The sequence below is a fragment of the Lithobates pipiens genome, unplaced genomic scaffold (assembly GCF_037356315.1).
Source record: "Lithobates pipiens isolate NorthernLeopardFrog02 unplaced genomic scaffold, aLitPip1_a1.2 Scaffold_16, whole genome shotgun sequence".
NCBI classification, from domain to species: domain Eukaryota; kingdom Metazoa; phylum Chordata; class Amphibia; order Anura; family Ranidae; genus Lithobates; species Lithobates pipiens.
Genome location: NW_027507748.1, coordinates 521,112,481 through 521,134,646, shown reverse-complemented (window position 1 = coordinate 521,134,646; position 22,166 = coordinate 521,112,481). Strand labels below are relative to the sequence as shown.

Here is a 22,166-nt window from a genome sequence, read left to right as displayed (position 1 = left end):
ATATATATATATATATATATATATATATATATATATATATAATTATTAGGCCTTATTTGCTAAATCTCATGTATGTATGCAGGCAAATAAATGGAACACGGACAAGAAGCAAATTGTAGGTGCTACGTACTTACAATGCACATTGTAAATGCATGAACGGAGATTCCTTGGTATTTACTAACTGAATGCAATTTTCTATGTGCACTTCAGCATGCAACTGTATGGCAGCTAAGCAGAGGGGTACTTACAAAAAAAAATAATAATAATAAATATATATATATATATATATGTATATATTCCTATTTTTTTGGGGTCTATCTAACCACTGTAGAAACAAAACTACATGAAATTCATTTTGATATAACTTAAAGAAAAATTTTACAATATCAGTTACCATGCATTGTGTCAAGGTAGCCTATTCATTATGAAAAAAACAGATGTGACCCCATTTTGCCAATGCAGTGCACTGCAATGCACAGTATATGCCTGCAGTGCATTGTGCTCCACTGTACAGTATGCTGGGACGCCATTTACAGGGATTGGCATTAAATCGTATTGCACATAGATATGGAACATTGCTGTACGTTGTGGGAATGTTCAATAATGTGTGTTGCTGCAACTCACAAGTGATAATGTTGAATGCTTCTGCTATGAGGGGGTAAGTAGGGCAGATGAAGTAGAGTTAGTCCGCGTACACACGCGGGGACTGTTCGCTCAACTTTGTCCATCAAACAGTTTCAGCGGACAGTCCGCTCAAAATTAGCATGGACGGACTTGCCCACACACGACGAATGAACAGTCCGCTGAAACCGTGCGCGATGACGTGAACGGCACGTACGACGGGACGAAAAATACGACGTCCTATACACTGCAATGCAAACTTCGGCGTGTAAATCCTTTCTGAGCATGCGCGGAACTTAGTTTGACGAACAAGCCTACACACGAGGGGACTGTTCGCTGAAACAGAGTTTCAGCGGACAGTTTTTCGGAATTTCCGAAAAACTTTGTTCAGCAGACTGTCCGCTGAAACTGTCCGCTGAAAGCCCACACACTAGCGGACTGTCCGCCGAAACACTGTTCAGCGGACAAAGTTGAGCGAACAGTCCCCGCGTGTGTACGCGGCCTTAGTTACATGCCAAGACGACTTGTAGCAACAATGTATGGGATCCTAGATTGTAATGCATTTGTCTTGATAGTTTTTTTTGTTTTTATCATTAAATCATTGCAAAATCCTATATAATGCTGTTAAAAGCCTTCCTCTTGCTGGCCGTATAACTTAAATATAAGGCAGAACAGTGGCACTGCTGTGCAAAATTACGTACCTGTTATGTGATCCCGCACTTCTGGGTAGGGGGTGCGCATGCATGCCTACACCAGGCCACTACAGCTATGATTATACATGCGGACTCAATGTACACCGAGTACTGAGGGAGAACAACCATTTTCCTATGTCAGTAGGGAAGGTATGGATCCTGGGGCCATGCCTTCGCCTAGTAAAAGCACCTCCCACAGAACACAAAATCACTGGCTAGACACACAGTTAACCCTTTGATCGCCCCTGATGTTAACACCTTCCCAACCAGTTTCATTAGTACAGGACAAGTCCGGATTTTTTAGCCCTAATAGCTGTATTAGTGTCACTGGTCCCCAAAAAGTGTCAGTGCCCGACTGTCCACTGCAATATCGCAGTCCTGCTATAAGTCGCTGATCGCTGCCATTACTAGTAAAAAAATAAAAATAAAAAATAATATCCCATAGTTTGTAGATGCTATAACTTTTGCGAAAACTAATACATTTACACTTGACAGATTAACTGTTTCACATATAAATAAATAAGCAAGAACATTGTTTTAATTTGAAGGTGCAAACAGCTTTCAGCTATATCCAAAGCTGGACTGATTCAAATCAAGTCACATGACTCGGAAAAGTTAATACTTGCAATTAATTAAAATCACAGTGTGAACTCCTGTGGATCAATTGCCCTCATCGGCTTTAAATATAAATTAGATTTTGCTCAGTGTTTCCCTTTTACCAACAAAAGGAAAGGAAATCACGTTAATACTTTTTTTCATTACATAAGAAACATTTATCTTAACAATGTTGGTAGTTTCTTTGAATTTAATATAGCGGGTAGTTAATAGAGGTGCCTATCTGAAGTATGAAGTAGCATAAAGGACTAAAAAGTTATTATATTTCTTTTCTGTTACTCCTCTGATACATGTAAATTATATTTTATGAATCAAAGCAAACACGTAATTATGTGTAGCTCTCCCAGAATAGCTTTCCTTGCTCAGAAATGTATTTTACTTATGCTATGTCATTAGTGTGTAGTTTTACAGGGACATTCGATTTTCCCTATTTTTTGCTTAGACTGAATATGTTAAAGTGCATATGCAGCAAAAATGTCCCTTGCTTCTGTTGTAAATTAAGGTAATATAGTTACATGTAAAGCATAAAGTCAGAATTTGTGACTATTCTAGTGGTTGTCAACTTATGAGCTAAAGAGGGCATCAAATGTGGTCCCTAACATCACCAAAGGGGCACACATAATGTTCAATAGATGTAATGCTTGAGATGACAGAAAACTGTAAGAAGATGCAGACCTCATAGAGGAAATGAGGGTCAGATAGTCTGGATATGCTACATTTTTTGGCTAGGGATATGCTACAGAAGACAATACGAAACTGGGAACATGTTACGTGAGGCTAGTAGAGAGCAATGCTATTCTTCTAATCAGTGTTCTCACTACAGACTGCTGAGGTCCGTGGTGCCACACATCGTATATCAAAGGACACTGTTTCCAGCTTGCCAGCCCATGCCTCCATGTAAGTAGACAGTTACAAAGCTGGAGAGAGTGTCACTGAACCACGAGAGTGCTTACCAGTGAGAACTATAAGCCCTCTGCCGCCGTGGCAGACAGGACTTGTAGCTCATTTATTTATAAATTGATCTGAATGAATGGCTCAGATGCCAGAGCGTGGAGCATGTTACATATTACACCCTACATATGGGTAGCATGCTCCTAAAGGTGAACTTATCCTTTAATCGAACGCGGCATCATCTACCTGACCTATGGCAGGTGAAGCTGCTCCATTGTATGTATTGTATTTGTGTATACACACATAACAACACATCGTACAGGCATTGGTGTAGTCTATTTCATTTCCAATAGTACCCCATGAACTAAGGCAAAGCAACTAAGTTGCAGCAGACCATGGTGGTTGCATTGGAAAAAATTGTGTTTATCAAATGAATAGGCTGAATTAGGTCTCACCCTCACAGGTATACTACAGCATTCAGCAAATGCCAAGGTCGTGCTTGCCCACATGGGTATGCACAGGTGTTCCCTGCATCTTTGTGTAGGAAGTCCCTTTCATGTCAGTTGGCACACAGCAGCTGCATGGACACAGCCTCTCCCAATTTGACAGCTAAGCGGGTGCATGGCCCCAAATGCACAATGTCTGTGTTTGGGGCCCTGCACCTGCATTCTTACGGCTGTCAAACTGGAAGCAGTGGCCGTGTCTATGCAGTTACTGCATCCCAATTGACATGAATAGGATGGCCTACATGGGGATGCATGAAACACTTGTCCATCCTTGTGTGGGCAAACCTAGCTTTCACATGGGCTTACATTAACACACCACATTGGATTGCCTTTGTGGGGTAGCATGTCCTGGGGTAACAGAAATTCAGAGCCACCCCAATCGTTGAAGCAAAGTTCACTTTCCAGTTGTATTAGTTTCAGTTTAGTGCTCCATTTTGGATAAGTCCCTTTTTTGTATTTCCTCCAAAATGCAGTCACTGAAATACGGTAACTATTGCAGGTTACCCCATAATATATATATATATATATATATATATATATGTCATTATGATTACATTTCCTTTCTATATTATAGTATGTTATACTACGATGTAATGACTGATTTCTCAACACTGTTCTGAATCCAGTTGTAGTATTATGCACTTTTTCGAAAGCAGCATTTGCTACAAATATGTAAGTGATCATCATAGAGTACATCTGGGCAAAGCTTATCCTCCATAGAATGATAATGCCTAATAACACTTGGCTCAAGATAAGAAATTGTAGCTTACATGATTTTATTCTTCCTGTGAGAAAAATAACCTACCACTTCCTTTTTTTTTATAAATAATGTGCCGGATTTTGGTGGACGAAGAATTTTTGTTTTCATTTTTTTTTTCCCCCTTAAAAGTAACTCTAAAGCCTAACCAAATAAAATTTTTGTTTGTAAAGTATTGCATATAATTTTTTTTCCAATAAATTATGTGTATCCTTTTTTTTACATCAACATACTGTCTTTTTGCAGACAATTTCTGTCTACATGCTTGCACTCCATAGATTGCTGCATTTCATTTCTTAAAGTGATTCTAAAGGCAGAAGGTTTTTTCATCCAAGTTTAACCTAAAACTAAAATCTGTAAATCTATTTGCATCCACAATTTAAGACTAACCTATCTAGCTCTGTAAAAAAGAAATCACTATACATACCTTTTCTGAAGCTGCTCTGATCCCGTCCCATGCTGAGCTGGCAGCGACAGTTTCTCTTTGTAGGCGGGTGCAGAGGAGGCGGCCAACAACAGAAGCCCCATAGTAACTCTATTGGTGACATCACTTCCCAGGCATTTCACAGCTGTTGTCGCACACAGCTTCGGCTGCTGGAGACCGGACCAGATCGGCTTCAGAAAAAGTATGTATAGTGATTTCTTCTTTACAGGACTAGATAGGTTAGTCTAATGCCACGTACACATGACCGGACTTTCCAGCAGATTAGGTCTGACGGAATCAGTCCGTCGGACAACCCGATCGTGTGTGTGGGCTAATCCGATCGTTTTTCATAAAAAAATCAGATGGACCTAGAAATAGAACATCTTTCAAATCTGTCCGATGGACTCAATTCCTATCGGGAAAACTGTTCGTCTGTATGCTGGTCCGACAGACCAAATACGACGCAAGGGCAGCTATTGGCTACTGGCTATTGAACTTCCTTTTTTAATCCCGTCATACGCCATTGCATTCAAAACGAACGGACTTTCAAACAAACTTAATCCGTTCGTATGTGGCCAAGTCCATTCATTTGGAAGTCCGTCGGAACACCGCTGAAAAGTCCATTGGGACCATTGGACCTAGTCTGTGGGAAAGTCCAGTCATGTGTATGCGGCATTAGATTGTGTATGCAAGAAGATTTACAGATTTTAGTTTTAGGCTGAAATTCTACTTTAATGCATTCTATGCATTAAGGTAAAAAACCTTCTGGATGCAGCTTCCCTTCCCCCCTCAGCCCACCCATTATACTTACCTGAGTCTCATCTCAATTCATTGATGTGCATGAGAGCAGCGACTCTCCTGGATTTTTCTCTCCTTATTGGCTCTCACAGCAGAAGGAGCCATTGTCAATCACAGCCACTGAGGCAATGAAAAGGAGCAGGGACGGGGCCTGAGCCATGCTTTGTGCATGAATGGACAATGTCCATTCATAGGAATGTATCTTGGAAGCAAGCCTGCTCAAGTGCTCCCATAGAAAAAGGCTTGCTATTGGTAGCACTCAGCCAGGGGGAGGAGCCAGGACCACCAGTGGGGGACCCAAAAAGAAGAGGATCAGGGCTTCTCTGTGCAAAACAATTGCACAGAACAGGTAAGTATAGCATTTTTTCCCTGCTCCTATTGGTGACAATAGTAGACAATGCATATTTATGTAGCAATGATTAAAGCGTGGCATTTATGTGTGTTTATTATGGCGTTCAGCTTTAAAGGATAAGTTCACCTATTGTAACATGTTACATCTGTATTTAAGGTGTAACATGTAACATGTTACTTTGAAGCAGGCAACCTCTGCCCTCTTCACCCCATGATAGCAGGCAGGGGATCCTCTCCGGCACCCACTGTCAAATTTTAAAAAAAGAGCAGCTGTGCGGGGCTCTGGTCACACAGACGCATCATTCATTCTGCAAATGAATGAACTAAAAGTTTTGTCTTCCTTCATGGCAGACGTCTCGTCATTTTCAGGGGATACTCATGAGTGTCCTCACAGTTCATTGATTTTATTAACTGTCTACTCGTATGGAGAGGTACAGGCAGACAGCTATGCTAAATGTCTGCAGGAGCCTGATATTGCACCCGCAATCACAGGTGTAATGCTTTGCAAACTACAGTGTAAAAACAAAATAAAAGTAAATGTGTTTTTTAACCTGAAATATCATATGCATTTATTTATTTATATAAACGGTGAACTTATCCTTTAAAGCTCAGACGAATCTTTCTCCGCATTCTGAAATGGGAATGCCCCACACTGTTAGTTGTACAAAGCTGTTTATTCAGGATCGTAAACTTCTAATTCTAGTGTAGACTGTGTGAAATGTTATCATGGACCAGGGAATCTTTTCATATTTAGGTGCCATTTCATAAAGGTATATTTTAGTAGAAATGGGCAGCCATCTATAAAGTCTGATTCAGAAGTGCCAGTGTTCAGTGCATCAATGCACAACAGTGACATAAACATAACTCATTTATCTGTGGTACACCAATTAAACTTGCTGTAGCATAATAACTCAAGGCAATCAATCAGAAATGATTTCTCTCTGGTGTGATGCTACTAGTTTTGGATTGGCCATAAATGAAAACTTGCTGTGCATTTTAAAGTGTGTACACATTTGTACATATTAATTCATTTAAAACTTAACTCTGGGAAAAAGAAAAAAAAATATATATTTTTTTACAGTTGCTTTGTAAAAATACATCCAAACCCTTGTACACATGGTCGGAAATTCCGACGGAAATGGTCCGATCGGATTATATTGTCGAAAAATCCGACCATGTGTGGGCTCTATTTGCTCTCAAAAAATTTGAGAGCAGGATGTCAAATTTTCCGACAACAAAATCCGATCGGACTTTTTCCGATCATTTGTAGAGATTTCTGATCGGACAAAGTGCCACACATGCCCAGATCAAAGTACGAGACCAAAGCTATTGGCTACTAGGCTGAACATAGTCCCGTCAGAACGAACGAACTTCATCACGTTCCGAACGATCGGATTGTCCGACAACTTTGTCCGACCGTGTGTATGCAACATCAGTTTTGGACAAAATCCATCTGAAAAAATCTGATGGATTTTGTGGTGGGAATTTCTGATTGTGTGTACAAGGGCTAATGATTGTTGCCCTGGCTGCTGCTATGTTCATTAAACTTTCTTACTGTCATTAATCTAGTACACTAACTTCCACCCCTGAAACGTATAGTTGCAGCTCTAGTACAGTTCTTACAGCAAGTTGCTTGCTCGCCTCCACATCCATAAAACACCTTGTATTCTTTTCACAGAAAACAAGGCATTTTGTAATTGGACAAGAGGAAAGAGGATGGGGATGAACATTAAACTTGATTGTTTGTACCTATAGGTAAGCCTATAATAAGGCTTACCTATAGGTACTGTAAATATCTCCTAAATGCGCACCGTTTAGGAGACATTTACTGCATATGCACCCGATTACATCATCGGTGCCTGTGCTCTGGAGGAACAGCCACCAGTGCCGTTTCTTCAGAGCTCTGTGCCGTGACTGGCACCTCTCGCGTGGATGCGCAGGAGTGATGTCACGTGGCTCTGGCCAGTCACACAGCTGGAGTCTGCGGACCCAGAAGGAAGACAGGCAAGGATGGATGCAGCCTTCAGCAGTGACAACAAGGGCTTAATTTTCAGGCAAGTTTTGCATAATATGCTAGTATGCAATGCATACAGGGGAAAAAAAGGGGGGAAGCACTTTTCTTCCTCTTCATTCTCTACCTTGTCCAAATGGCAATCTCCACCTTGTCCAAATGCCAATCTCCGCCATGTCCAAACACAGAATATCTTGTATTCTGTGAAAAGAATGCAAGCTTTTTTATGAATGCAGAAGGTGATGAGCAAACGACCCCCTGTGATTCTGTTAGAGCAATGTCTCTAAGGCATCACACTCAATTAGGATGGGAGAATCACTCCCTCTGAATCTTTGTATTCTGACAGCGGGTAGACTTTCCTGCCATTAGTATACACAGATCAGTTCTGTTGGTTATAGCCAGCGGCATTAATCAATCAGAGAAAAACCCAAAGGCTGGTTGTACAGATGGCAGTCTGTAGATTTGACTTCTGTAAATAAGTCTGACATGGATTGATATTTGGCCAGTCCCTGCTGTACTGGTTGAATTTCGATCCACGGATGGCTGGCTTAAGTTTTAGCACCGGAAGTTTTGTGCTTACAATGATGTACAGGAATAATGACAATAAGAGTTTTACCAAATGCAGCATTCAGACAACAATCATCATGGCTGTTTCATTTTTTACAAAGCAACTGTTTTTTCCTAGAGTTCAGACTGTAAAGGATTGTTTATGAGACATTTGGACTATAATGTAGATCTACACAGTTTAATTTCATTGTCTCTGTAATGGCTGAGCCATAGCGCTTTGAAGTACAAGTATTTGTATATATAATAGCTCAGCAGAATGCAACATTCACTATATACGTATAACATTTAGTGGTTAGCACTTCTGCCTTGCAGGTACTGTGTTGCCTTTTTGATGGTAGAACACACCGTAAACGCAGTAAAATTGCTGCAAAATCATATGCTTCTTTTGACCGCCATTATAGGCACTTTTTTCTAATGGCGAAACACAGATAATCCTATTTTCGAACGATCATTTTTGGCAGCCAATATATCAGTACATCCTTACTAGTCAGTACCAGTAAGCAAAGGTGTATTTGCTTCGGAAGAATACATCACCTCTATATTGCATGTCCTACATGTGTGGATGTTGCTGTATTATGTAAAACTATTTGTTTCGTTTTTTACATTTTAGAATGGGATGCCTCGAGATGTGCAGAATTGTAAAAGGTGACTTGACTGACAAAAGGTTGAAAAAACACTGCTTTAGATTGTAAGCTCCTTGCAGGCAGACTGATGTGATTGTGCAATGTATACATAGAGGGAAGCATACATTTTCTGCACTATATAAATGCCTGTAATAAATAAAATAAATAAATAAATACAAGCAGACATAAATTATTGTGCTATTGGTGCTTGCAGTAATTGCAGGCATATGGCAGGAAGTGTAATATAAAAGTTCTTTGCAACAAAGTTATCACATTGAAGTGAAACATCTTGCTGAATTGTATAGTATAAGTGGCAACACTGTATTACTTTGAAGTTTTCTTTTCTCTGTGATTTAATTAATCTGTAAGAACACTACATATGGATGAAAAGTAATAATTGCTTAGCCAAGGGAGAGTTCCATAGATGAAAATATTTACGTTGTACTGTTTGTACTATTTTTCTACTGAAAGACTAAATCATGAAATATCCTTCCTTTGTTGAATATTGAGTGAATGGTTGTGGATAATAGTATGTGTTTTTACATTCAAAGTTATTTTTAGAGCAATTTAAAAGCTTTGATCGGTTGTCTATTATAATACACTGGAACACTGTAGAGCCTTCTAAAAACATAAATGATCCAACTCTCCCACTGTTTCATCATTTTAGAAAACTAAGAGGGTTGTTCCTTATTTTGGGGTGGTGGATGGAGTCTTGTCAAGCTTATCTTTGTGCCCCTTGTGCCAGCTGTGTATCCAGAAACTCATGCCTCTTGTACGTATTTAGTGTGATATTTTAGAGCTCTGTATTTGAAACTGCATGCTGTTGTTTCAGGCTTGTTGGCCTTTATTAGTGCAGTGTATGGATTCCATGGCTTCTCTATTGTGTAAGGCTTGGTGACCAGCAACAATGAATACCCAGACAGGTTGTAGTGAGCTGGACATAATGGAACCAAAAATCTCCCAATTAAACTGATGTGAAGCACAGCAGAGACTTCTTGAAACAGGAGATATTGCATTCTAGAGGGTATCTAAAATAATGTAAAAAGGTCAGCATAAAAGGTATACTATCAAGTTGCCTACCTTCCCACTCCTTACTTACTTAGCCCACCCTTACCTTACCCCAGCCGCATTCTTATCAGGTTCTTGCTGTACAGCCCACCATAAACTTTACATCCTGGATCTGCTGCTTGCTGTCTGCCCTGTCTGTGGGGATCAACTGGACAGGCAGAAAGAAAATCCAGAATTTTGTGGTGGGCTGCAGATGCAAGAATTTGGTAAGTGTACTGCTGAGGTAGAAGGGTGGGGTGAAAGATGTGGAGTTGGTTAATTTAGAGAATGCATAAAAAAATGGCATACTTGTTTGCAACAAATCATATATAATTTACTTTAATTTTATATGAATCTTATCATAAACTTTCTATTTTGTATACCGTACAATATTATGATGATGTTATGCATAATATATGCATAATATATACATATATCTACATATATTTTTGCCCCCATGATATGTTCTTATATTTCCTGCTGGAGTCCATTCTGGGTGCTGCATTATTTATACATGTTATTATTTGTCTATATCGTAATTGTATCTTGTTGCATGTTTAAACATTCTCAGTAATAGTTCACCAGATTTCAACTATATATGGAACTTTACGTAAATAACATTTTACAACTTTAATATAAGAAAAATAGAAAGCTATCACATAACACTAAATGAATTAGGTGATTTGTGATTTGAATGGATTCAGTTCCCAAGCCATTTACCCTTTGTAAATGTCTAATGCCTAATTTGGTGCATTTGCAATTGTGTTAAAGAACATTTGTAAACACATAGGCTACCACTGCTGAATTCCTTTTAGAAATGCTAGTTGCCTGGCAGTCAATGACATCAGCACTTTGTGGTACAGAATTAGGGATGAGCCCAACACCCCCCGGTTCGGTTCGCACCAGAACTTGCGAACGACCCCCGCGTTCGGTACGAACGTTAGAACCCCATTGAAGTCTATGGGACTCGAACGTTCGAAATGGAAAGTGCTAATTTTAACGGCTAATATGCAAGATAGTGTCCTAAAAAGGGTTTGGGGACCTGCCTCCTGCCTCAGGGGACATGGGTCACTGCAAAAAAAAGTTTTAAAAACTACCGTTTTGGCAGGAGCACTGATTTTAATGACGATTAAAGTGAAAAAAAAAAGTGAAATATTCCTTTAAATATGGTGCCTGCGGGGTGTCTGTAGTATGCCTGTGAAGTGCCACGTGTTTCCCGTGTTTAGAACAGTCCCTGCACAAAATGACATTAAACGGAAATAACACCATGTAAAACTGCTTGCGGTTTTAATGTTATATCTGGTTCCTGCAATATGGTTGAAAATCATTGAGAAACATGGCATGGGTAGCCCTCCCTGCCCATTACCAGCCTATTTGGGTCTTGTACGCATATTAAGGGGAACCCCGTACCCATATTAAAAAAAGGAAATGCGTGTGGCCCCCAGGCCCTATATACTCAGAACAGCAGTATACAGGCGGTGCAAACAAGACAGGGACTGTGTAGGTTTGTTGTGTTAAGTTGAATCTGTTTGTCATTTTCAACCGGTACATTTTTAAAGTGTAGCTCCAGTCAAAAAAACTATCTTTAAGCTTTTTGGAAAACATAGGGAAGGGTTATCACCCCTGTATAATTTGTTTTGTCGTCCATCTTTTTTCATCTCACTTGCTGCTGTCTCCTTGCGTTTGCAAGTAGGAGATGTTTGTAAGTTGGATGTTTGAAAGTAGGGGCCTGCCCTATATTATAGCGGTATGTACTGGGTACAGAGCACGCAGACAGCACGCACTATCTCCTAACACTACTGACTGCAAGCTCTATTATTAACCACTTGTTAGCCCAATGTTTGCATAAAGTGAAAGATGAAGTTATGCTGAGTAAATAGATATCAAACATGTCACTCTTCAAAATTGCACATGCCCGTGGAATGGCGCCAAACGTCGCTACTTAAAAAATCCCCATAGGCGACGCTTTAAATATTTTTTTACTGGTTACATGTTTTGAGTTGCAGAGGAGGTCTAGGACTAGAATTATTGCTCTCGCTCTAACATTCTCGGCGATACCTCACATGTGTGGCACATGCGAGCACATGGGGACATGGGCGCTTTAATTTTTATTTTATTTTTTTATTGTTCATTTTACTTTATTTATTTTAGTTTGACATTTTTTTTCCCAAAAATATATTTTTGATCACTTTTATTCCTATTACAAGAAATGTAAACATCCCTTGTAATAGGAATATGGGGTGACAGGTCCTCTTTACAGTGAAATCTGGGGGGTCAATATGACCCCACATCTCACCTCTAGGCTGGGAAGCCTGAAATAAAAAATAAAAAAAAGATTCTGGCTTTGATTGTACTGGCGAGTTGGTAGAAGCACCGGAGGGCGGTGAGGGGTGGGGGGCGTCTATGGCTGGGTATTTCAGGGTATCACCGAGTATGGCTGGGTATCTCTGAGTATGGCTGGGTATGGCAATTTATGGCAGGGTATTACAGAGTATTGGCGGGGTATTGGCGGGGTACTACAGAGTAATAGCAGGGTACTGCAGAGTATTGGGGGTACTGCAGAGTAATGGTGGGTACTGCAGAGTATTGGGGGGTACTGCAGAGTAATGGGGGTTACTGCAGAGTAATGGGGGGTACTGCAGAGTAATGGCAGGGTACTGCACTGCAGAGTAATGGCGGGGTACTGCACTGCAGAGTAATGGCGGGGTACTGCAGAGTAATGGCGGGGTACTGCAGAGTAATGGCAGGGTACTGCACTGCAGAGTAATGGCGGGGTACTGCACTGCAGAGTAATGGCGGGGTACTGCAGAGTAATGGCGGGGTACTGCAGAGTAATGGCAGGGTACTGCACTGCAGAGTAATGGCAGGGTACTGCACTGCAGAGTAATGGCGGGGTACTGCACTGCAGAGTAATGGCGGGGTACTGCAGAGTAATGGCGGGGTACTGCAGAGTAATGGCAGGGTACTGCACTGCAGAGTAATGGCAGGGTACTGCACTGCAGAGTAATGGCGGGGTACTGCACTGCAGAGTAATGGCGGGGTACTGCAGAGTAATGGCGGGGTACTGCAGAGTAATGGCAGGGTACTGCAGAGTATGCACTGGTATTGCAGAGTATTGGCAGGGAATTGAGGGGTTAAATTCGGTGAGCAGCGATGTGGGCACTGCAGATGCAGCCCACATCGCTGCTGACACCGATCTCTTTCCCCTCCGCTGTACCGATCGGTACAGAAAGGGGAGGGAGGAACAGGCGTCATAACATGACGCCGGTTTGTTTCCAAGTGATCACTCCGTCATTTGACGGAGCAATCACGTGGTAAACGGCCGCTATGAGCGGCCGTTTACCGTGATGCGTCGGGTCCTATGGACCCGGCGGTCACGGATGCTCTCGAGTGCGCACACCTCGGGGCACGCGAGAGCAGAATTCTGGGAGGCCGTTAATTAACGGCCTCTCTGAGTTAAACAACCGCCCTGAAGCCGTTAATCGGCAATGGGCAGTTGTTAAGTGGTTAAAGCTAGATCACTAGCTATATAGGTGAGTTGAATATAGTGGTGTATACTGCAGTCAGGGCGCAGACAACAACCACTACACAGCAGCAAGATAGGAAATCAGCCAAAAACGATTGGTGTGTACTGTGTTGAAGGTACACAGAACACCCACTGCTTCAGATGCAAAGTAACACACTACAGGAGGCCGCCTTAAAGGCGGCCTTATATAGTGTGGGGCGTGCACTACACAGCCTGAGCTATGATTGGCCACAGGCAGGATGCCTGTGGCCAATCATGGCTCTCCTCGCTGCCGGCGCTGCGATTGGCCAAGCATGCGGGGTCACAGTGCATGCTTGGCCAATCATCGGGCAGCAATGCACTGCGCCAACGCAGTGCATTGTGGTCCGCGCGCGCGTCACTCGAATTTTGACGCGAACGGCCAAGACGTTCGGAATTCGCCGAACGCACGAACAGCCAATGTTTGAGTCGAACGTACGTTCGACTCGAACACGAAGCTCATCCCTATACAGAATACTAGTATGCAGTAATTCAAGTCAGAATTCTTGTATTTGCTCTGATTCAGTTATTTAGAGAATATTTATACTGTGATTTGCAAGACATGCAGACATAATAGCATTTTCAGAAAGATGCCAGCGACAGCAGCTTATTTTTCACTTAATGCATATATACTATACCACTATGATGCATTAATATACATTAAAACACGCCAGAGTGATCCAAAGCAAAGCATGTAAAACAAATGTAAATGTACCCTTTCAGAGGAAAAACAACCGTACCTTAGATACAAATAAAAACAGCCCCCCTCCCCGCTAAGTGCAGCCCACCTGGTTCAATACTTAGCTTCAGACTCAGTCCAGTGTTCCTCACTGTATGGCCCCTAGAGGGGGCATACAGCCTTGGATTTGAAGAGGTCCTTGTCAAGTTTTTAGCCAGAATATGCATACCACAGCCACATTCATTCTTGTGTGGAGCTGTACTATTTACTTCAGAGATAAAACAATAATCCTGCCACTTTATAAAACTCTTGTGTGTCCAGTTCTGGTCACCAATCCTCAGGAAGGATGTGCGGGAACTGAAGAGTGGCGGGCAACAAAATGAATGAGGAAGGAGGACCTCAGTTATGAGGAACGAGTAAAAGCAATAAACTTTTTCTCCCAGAAGTGAGATATGATAGCAATATACAAATACCCCAATGGTGATCCCAGCATAGGAAGAACACTATTCAGTCTCAGGGAGTGTAAGAAGACACAGGGCCACTAAATAAAATTGGAGGAGAAGCGGATTAACCTTAAGCTGCATAGGGGATTTTTCACTGTCAGCGTGGTAAGTATATGGAACTTGCTTCCATAATTAGTGGCATCATCAGGAGGTATTGTTTTAAAAAAAACAAAACAAAAAAACTCTTGGATGTGTATCTGGGTGAATACAGTATACAGAGATATGGGAAATAATTTTTGACATGAACACACACACACACACACATACTGTAGGTTGAACTGGATGGACTAGTGTCTTTATTCAACCTTACCAACTATGTAACTAACATAAAATGTCTCTGAAATATGCTGGTTTTCCATCTAAACCTACTAAACAAAAGAAAAACCCCTATATACCCTCATTCTGTGTGTCAGATGTATGTCCAGTTTTGTTTCCAATAATTTATCTATTGAATAATATTATGCCTTGGTTCGGTCAAACTTAAAATGACCTAGCCATAATACATTACTGAATAAACTGGAACAGAAAGGTTACTTTGCTGCTTTCCACAGTGTCCCACAATTTTATGGCTCCCGCTGTATATCACCAGTCATTGTCTGAGGAGTACATTGTAGGAAAGGAAATTGTAGCAGCTTACTGTCTTATCTGTATTAGCGTCATGTTTTATAAACTCCTAAAATATTTATACATAACTCATGTTTTAGGGTGAGTGGTACATTGCTTCCTTGGTCTTATCAATTGTTAACAAGGTTCTGTCCTCGACTACTGCTATGTAACAGGATCCATATTGCATTAAAAAAGCTATAGGTGTAGACACCAAGGAAGGTAGCATGGTATAGCATGGTACAGTGAGATCAGTAAACAGCCTCAGTAAACAGCATAGTTTCTAAAGTTTCTTGTTTTGAAATACCAATATTGTCAATCACAGCCAATGTCTTCTTTCAGAAAATAAATCCTGGGACATGACCAGAGTAGAAAGATGCTGTATCTATCCATATCAAACTTAAATGTCCTATAGAAATCAATAAGTTATGCATTGCTTACAGCTTTAAAGGTCCCAGAGAGCTCAGCATTTTGTAGGTTATGATACATTTTTCCTTGGGGCCATAGTGTCAATACAGCAATGAGCAATTAGTTTATTTGTGACTGTCAACCTTATTGCCTCATCATGACAGGTAATATTACTGAGGCTGTTTTTTTAAAGCAGTAGAGACTATTCTCCTAGCAAAGTGAATGTTCACTTAGCTTAGTGCATAAGGTCTATTCACTTTGAATCCCCATGCTTATGGAGAGGGATAATTATGTTACTGCCATCAGTTATTGTTCCATGCAAGCACTGATATTATTATTATTATTATTATTATTATTATTATTATACAGGATTTATATAGCGCCAGTAGTTTGCACATCACTTTACAACATGAAACATGTAATATTGCTTATAAACCAAATCTTAGGGTTAGTGTTAAAGTGGTTGTAAACCCACAAAAAAAAAAAAAAAACCTGCAAGACAAAGGTATAATGAGCTAGTATGCATAGCATACTAGCTCATTATGAAATACTCACCTTAGATCAAAGCCCCTGCAGCAATCCCGACACCCTGCTCTGCCTGGCGACATGTCTCTCGGAGTTATTCCTGGGTATCACAGGCTCTGATGCTGTGAATGACCGGAGCTCCACTGACGTCACTCCTGCACATGTGCCGTGCAGGTTTGGGAGATATCTGAAGATGTTTTTCAGGCGCTTTAGTGTTAAAAATAGTGCCTGTAAAGCGCCTGAAAAAAGCCTCATTTGCAATTCCAGTGTGAAAGCTTGAGTGCTTTCACACTGGGGCGCTGCACTGGCAGGATGTCAAAAAAAGTCCTGCAAGCAGCTTCTTTGAGGCGCTTCAGGAGCGGTGTAAACACCCCTCCTAAAGTCCCCTTCCCATTGAAATCAATGGGCAGTGCCGCCAAAGAGCCTGCAAAGCGCCTCAACATCAGCGCTAGCGTGGGGTTTAAAACGCCACAGTTAGCACCCAAAAAATACTGCAAAAAGGACAGTAACTAAAACTAGCAGCTCTTTACTGCCGATGCCCCTGCGCTGGCAGTGTGAAAGGACTCTAAGGTTAGCACAAAGGTTAGAGTTACCTTAAGGATTGGCATTAGGCTAGTACTTGAGTAAGGGTTAGCATTAGGGTTAAGAATTTAGTTTTAGTAAATCAACCCCGAGTGTGCTTAAAGTGGTTGTATACCGCTGACCTTTTTTTCCCCTTCAAGGTAAAATCATAATGTGCATTGCATACTAGCACATTATGTGAAACTTACCTTAAAACAAAGCTGTTCCAGTGATGCAATATCAGCGCTACAGTCGATTCCATCTGCACCCGTCTTGCATCTGGGTTTGTGGGCTCCGGCTCTGTGACTGTCCAGAGCCACGATGATGTCACAACACAGGACTCAGAAGGAATGGCATGAGTGGCCTTTCCTTCAGAGTGCATGCGCCAGTGATGTCACTGGCTGCATGAAATGTACTGTACCAGTGTCCGCTTAGGAGATATTTACACTACCTATAGGTAAGCCTTATTATAGGTTTACCTATAGGTAAAAGTCAGGAAAGTAAGTTTACTTCATCTTTAAGCAGATAACACACAATTCTATTTTCTTGTGTCTTTATTGAACACACCTATTAACGATTTATAGTGCTGAAAGAAAATAAAGGTGAACCCGTGGAAATAATAGCTGGTGAAACCTCCTTTGGCCACAGTGACATCATTATGGTAGCTCTTGATCAGACCTGCACAACATTCATAAGGATTTTTTGACACTTCTTTACAAAACTGTCCCAACTCAGACACATTTGTAAGATGTCTGGTGTAAGAGGTCATTCCACACCATCTTTATGGGATTAAGGTCTGAGGTCTGACTGCGCCACTCCAAAGGCATATTTTCTTTTTTTCTGAATCCAGTCTGTGGTGGATTTACTTCATTGCTTAGTGTCATTGTCCTGCTTCATCACCCACCTTCTGCTAAGCTTTGACTGGTGGACAGCCACTCTGATATTATCCTGTTATATATTTTGGTAAACTTGGGAATTAATTTCCACTTGATGATCCAGGTCCTGAGGCAGTGAAGCAAGCCCTAATCATGATGTTCCCTCCACCCTACTTCACCACTGGGGTGATGTTTTGATATTGGTAAGCTGTGCTCTTTTTGCACCATACAAAGTGCTGAGTATTCTTCCCAATCAATTCAACTTTTGTTTAGCCAGTCTACAAATAATTTTCCCAGTAGTATTGTGGTTTTCCAGAGTCTTCTTTTGCAAACTTCAGGTCCACAACATTGTTTTTTTTTTTTTTAGAGCAGCTGCTTCCTTTGTGGTGTTCTGACATGAACTCTCTGCCTGTTCAAAGACTTACGTATGGTAGACTCATAAACATGCCAGTTCCAGCGATGTCTTCAAGTCTTTAGTTGTTTCTCGCAGGTTCTTCTTTACCTCATTGAGGATTCTGCATTGTACTTTGGGAGTCATCTTGGTTGGGTGCCCACTTCTGGGGAGAGTAGCCAGAGTACTACACTGTCTCAATTTACAGACAATGTGTCTAACTGATCATGGTGCAGATTAACTACTCTTGATAGTACATCTTCAGAGAGCTCCTTTTTGTGAAACATGGTGTACATCAGCAGATGCTTCTTATGAATAGCAGTCTTAAAATATTTGAATGTTCTTTATCAATCAAAGTAGTTCTAAAGCACACTTCCAAACTCTATTCATTATTTAAACTCCAGATGTGTAAACTACTGACTCTAATTCGCTTTCAGTGAAGTAATTAATCTAGGTTCACTTAATTTTTACTTTAGCATGGTGAATGTTTAATGGGTGTGTTCAGTAAAGACACAAGAAATTGTTTGTGTTATCAGCTTACAGTAAGCACACTGACTTTGTTGTGACTTAGATGAGATCACAGATCACATGGTATTACAAATTAGATGAGGTTCAGATCATATTTTATGGCAAATTACTGCAGAAAACCTCACTTACATTTAATGATCACCTATGGTATGTGTGTTCAGTAGCCACCTACAAGTGTATGGGTAGTATGATTAAGGGGCAGTTGGGTGTAGGAACACTGAGATGGGTTAGTTGTATTCGAGAATATGTATTAACTTTCTATATGAAGTTAATTTCATTTCTGTGAGCTTAATATCAGTCACAGACTGGCCATATTTGCCTTTTAAAAGCACCATTCCGTATAGTAATTCTGTTGCCTTATTTTAGCAGCTACAAAGAATCCTTATTATGCTTCCATGTTTTTATTCATTAACTTCTTTCTAAATCCATTTTTCCTTCAACTTTTAATTGGGGAGTTTTTGCATAAAAGATTAAAGTAGAAAGAATTAGGCCTGCTTGAAACATTTAAATTTGAAAGATGCTTTCTAGACAAAATGATGTGGAAAAGGCTCCATGCAATCAAGCAGAGAAATATTACATAAAGAATCAGAGGACACCCAAAATTTTTACATCTCATACAGTTTTACATATAACATCATTATATCTTCATTATTGGAACCCTCTTTAATGACACAAGGCCACCAGCAAGATTAAAAAATTAACTCCTCGAAAAGAGGATCATTTTTAAGATCAGTCATTTATGTAAACACTTGCTGTGAAACATGAAACATTACCTTAGGCTTTATGCTTCATTAGTTAAGTGTTTTTTTTTCAGCAGAAAAAGTTGTGTTTTTTTTTTTTACAAGAAAAAATTGTTGCTGGTGCATCATGGCATGGCATGATATATGGAACCGTCAAGCGTTTGTCAATATGTCAGCTGCAAGGGCTGTAGCCTGTGCTGATGTGCAGTGTTGATGGCTTTGCTTTTTCCCATCATCTTATTGTTTGCCAGTGTTCTATTGTTTATGCCTTTTGAAGCTTCCGTGATTTATACAAAGAAAATTCACATTGTAATTGGCAGCGGTCCATACAATCTGAATTCAGTAAACAACATTAGATCACTGGTTTGTAAACTAGCTGTGCTAAAAATACTTAACGGAACCATTAAGTGACATTTTTCCCTTGCATTTGGCAACAATAATCATTAATATTATTGTTTGCATGCAGTCGTGTTACGCAGCAACGGCTATTAAAATTGGATGAGACTTAATTATGAAGATTAAATTATCCATACATGCAATGCTTGCTTTTGTTCAAATTTAAAAAAAAAAAACAGTTGCCCACATGAGATTGTGTATAGGGCTTTTCTCTTAATTGTCAGACGATTTGGTTTGTTTCCTACATTTTTTTTTTTTTAAAAAGGGGTTATGCCAGAATCTCAGAAACTATAGACTGAAATTAATAAAAGCAAAAAATTTTAAATTATTTACTTCATTTGTAGGCAGACAACAGAGAATGTGAGTTTTTTTTTGGTTTTTTTTCCTTCTATTCCCTTAAATATTCCATCATCATAGCCAACTAATGAAAACACATAAATAATGCTTCTCTATATCTGACTAGGGGAAATGTTTTAATGTTTATTTTAACAGGTTATGTGTAAACTAGATTAATTTAATTTTCTGCAGAGCACCATTCTCTTCTTGGCTGTAATCAAAATGTACAAGTGTAAAAATAATAGTTAATAATTGATGGCTAGGAAGCCCTGTATCTTGGCAGAATGTCTGTCCAGTGTGCATTGATATGTACATATACACTACTTGTTTATTTATATATCTTTTTTCTTTTTTTCTTCTTCTTTTCTTCACAGACAGACAATTTCCCTGCTGAGTCCAATTACATGGGAAGCAGACAGCAATTTGTTCAAAGGTAAGGCAGTTAATATAATGGTCTATATATTACAATTTACTCTGCATTGGATGGTCATACTTTTTCATTGTGTGACACTTATAGTGAATTTACTTTATTTCTTTATAATAAATCAGCAGCTCAACCTTCAAGGACCCAGAAAGAGCCAGCCTAAGGGACAGTGGTCATGGAGACAGTGATCAAGCTGACAGTGATCAAGATACCAACAAAGGTTCCTGCTGTGACATGTCTGTAAGAGAGGCCCTTAAGATGAAAACCACGACAGCTAAATGCCAACCTTTGGAGCAAGGTGAGTAACCCCATCCATTGCAATGCAAAGTAAAAGGTTAAATATTATCCTACACACATATCTGGCTCCAGCTACATGGCAACAAATTCCACACTGTAATGTGAAAGGAAGGGTTAAATCATGTCATACGAATGTTTAAACTTTGGCTAAATGCCAACTGCAGTCACATAACCTTCTTTTGTAATGTTAAAGTATATGCAAACCCTAAAAATCAACTTCTCACATCTTCTGCCTTTTGGTCTGTTAAATAAATAATTTTAAGTTTTTTTTTTTTATATATATTTGTTTGACTAGTGCAAACAAATATCTGTTTATTCTGTCAGAAATTCAGAAAATGTTTACCTTTCTATAGGAATTTGACAATTTTGCATTGAAACCTCAAACAATGTGATCAGGCCTAAGTTCTATCCGTGGACTAAAGAACACCTCCGCCTATGTTATCGAAATGATAAGAGGAGTTGGTGTTCTGTAATCCTGTCCTAGAGTGACAATACTCCATAGCTATGTAGAGTGAATAAGTGTTGTCACTCTAGAACAGGACATGTGTTACTGGCAGGATCACCACATCTAAAGACTAGTAAGCTGCTACATATTACATTTTAATTGTGGGTTTTCATTGACTTTAAATGAAGAGTTAGATATTACACTGTACTGCATCAAAGGGCAAATACTAGGCCAAGGTGAATAATCCTTTTATCTTAGTATAAAAAGTACACTAGGAAAACTATTGTTGATAGACAGGATGCATCTGTTTCCATGCCTATTAAGCTTGATCAAGCCTGGACCACCTCAAACAACCTTCTCAGAACCATTTATCTGGGAACCTCTGCAAATTTCTCCTTTACTTCTGGAAGCTTCTGCCAACCCATGATTTTTTTAGGGGAGTACAGACTGGCCAGTGAAGCACTGTCAAGGTATGAAGGGACAGCCTTTTAGTTGTTGATTATCTAGGAACTATTGTAGCAAAATCAAACTCAAAGAAATGTGGGAAAGGATGTGACCTGGGATTTGGTCAATTTCTACTAGTCAGAGGAGGTGATGACAGTGGTGCAATGTGTCTATGGGGATGCAGCTAGGGAAAAAAAGGGGAGTGAATGGTAAAGTGTGGTAGAGAACAGAAACAATTTAGGCATCCACATTTGTAGGCAAAACATACCGTAAAATGGACAGGCTGGCCAGGTAGAACAATAGGAGGATGGCACGCATTAAATGGGGTCACAATAATAAGTGTTAAAAAAGATCCATAACCAATAATACAGTAATAGAGGGAAGACACCCTTCTATTAAAGTATTAAAATAGCATGCCATGGGATCAACTCACTAAGAGATGAATATCACATGGATATTTTCAGTAAAGTAGCTCATAAGTATTTACCTAAGCTGCTGGCAATAAACTAAAAAACATTAATCAAATACTGTGTGCATTAATCTTTCTATTTTTTTGTATTTAAT

The 22,166-nt window shown here is 40.0% G+C and overlaps 1 protein-coding gene across 6 annotated transcripts in view; it reads left to right on the top strand.

Annotated features, from left to right (window-relative positions):
* PCDH17 (protocadherin 17) overlaps positions 1 to 22,166 on the top strand; it is a 264,249-nt gene that overhangs the window by 79,902 nt on the left and 162,181 nt on the right. For 4 of the 6 annotated variants that reach the window (XM_077483150.1, XM_077483146.1, XM_077483147.1 and 1 more), the window contains 2 exons: positions 20,367 to 20,425; positions 20,542 to 20,714. In XM_077483150.1, the coding sequence (XP_077339276.1) occupies positions 20,367 to 20,425; positions 20,542 to 20,714 (232 nt within the window). The remainder of the gene's footprint in view (positions 1 to 20,366; positions 20,426 to 20,541; positions 20,715 to 22,166) is intronic. The other 2 variants (XM_077483148.1, XM_077483149.1) reach the window with 1 other exon arrangement.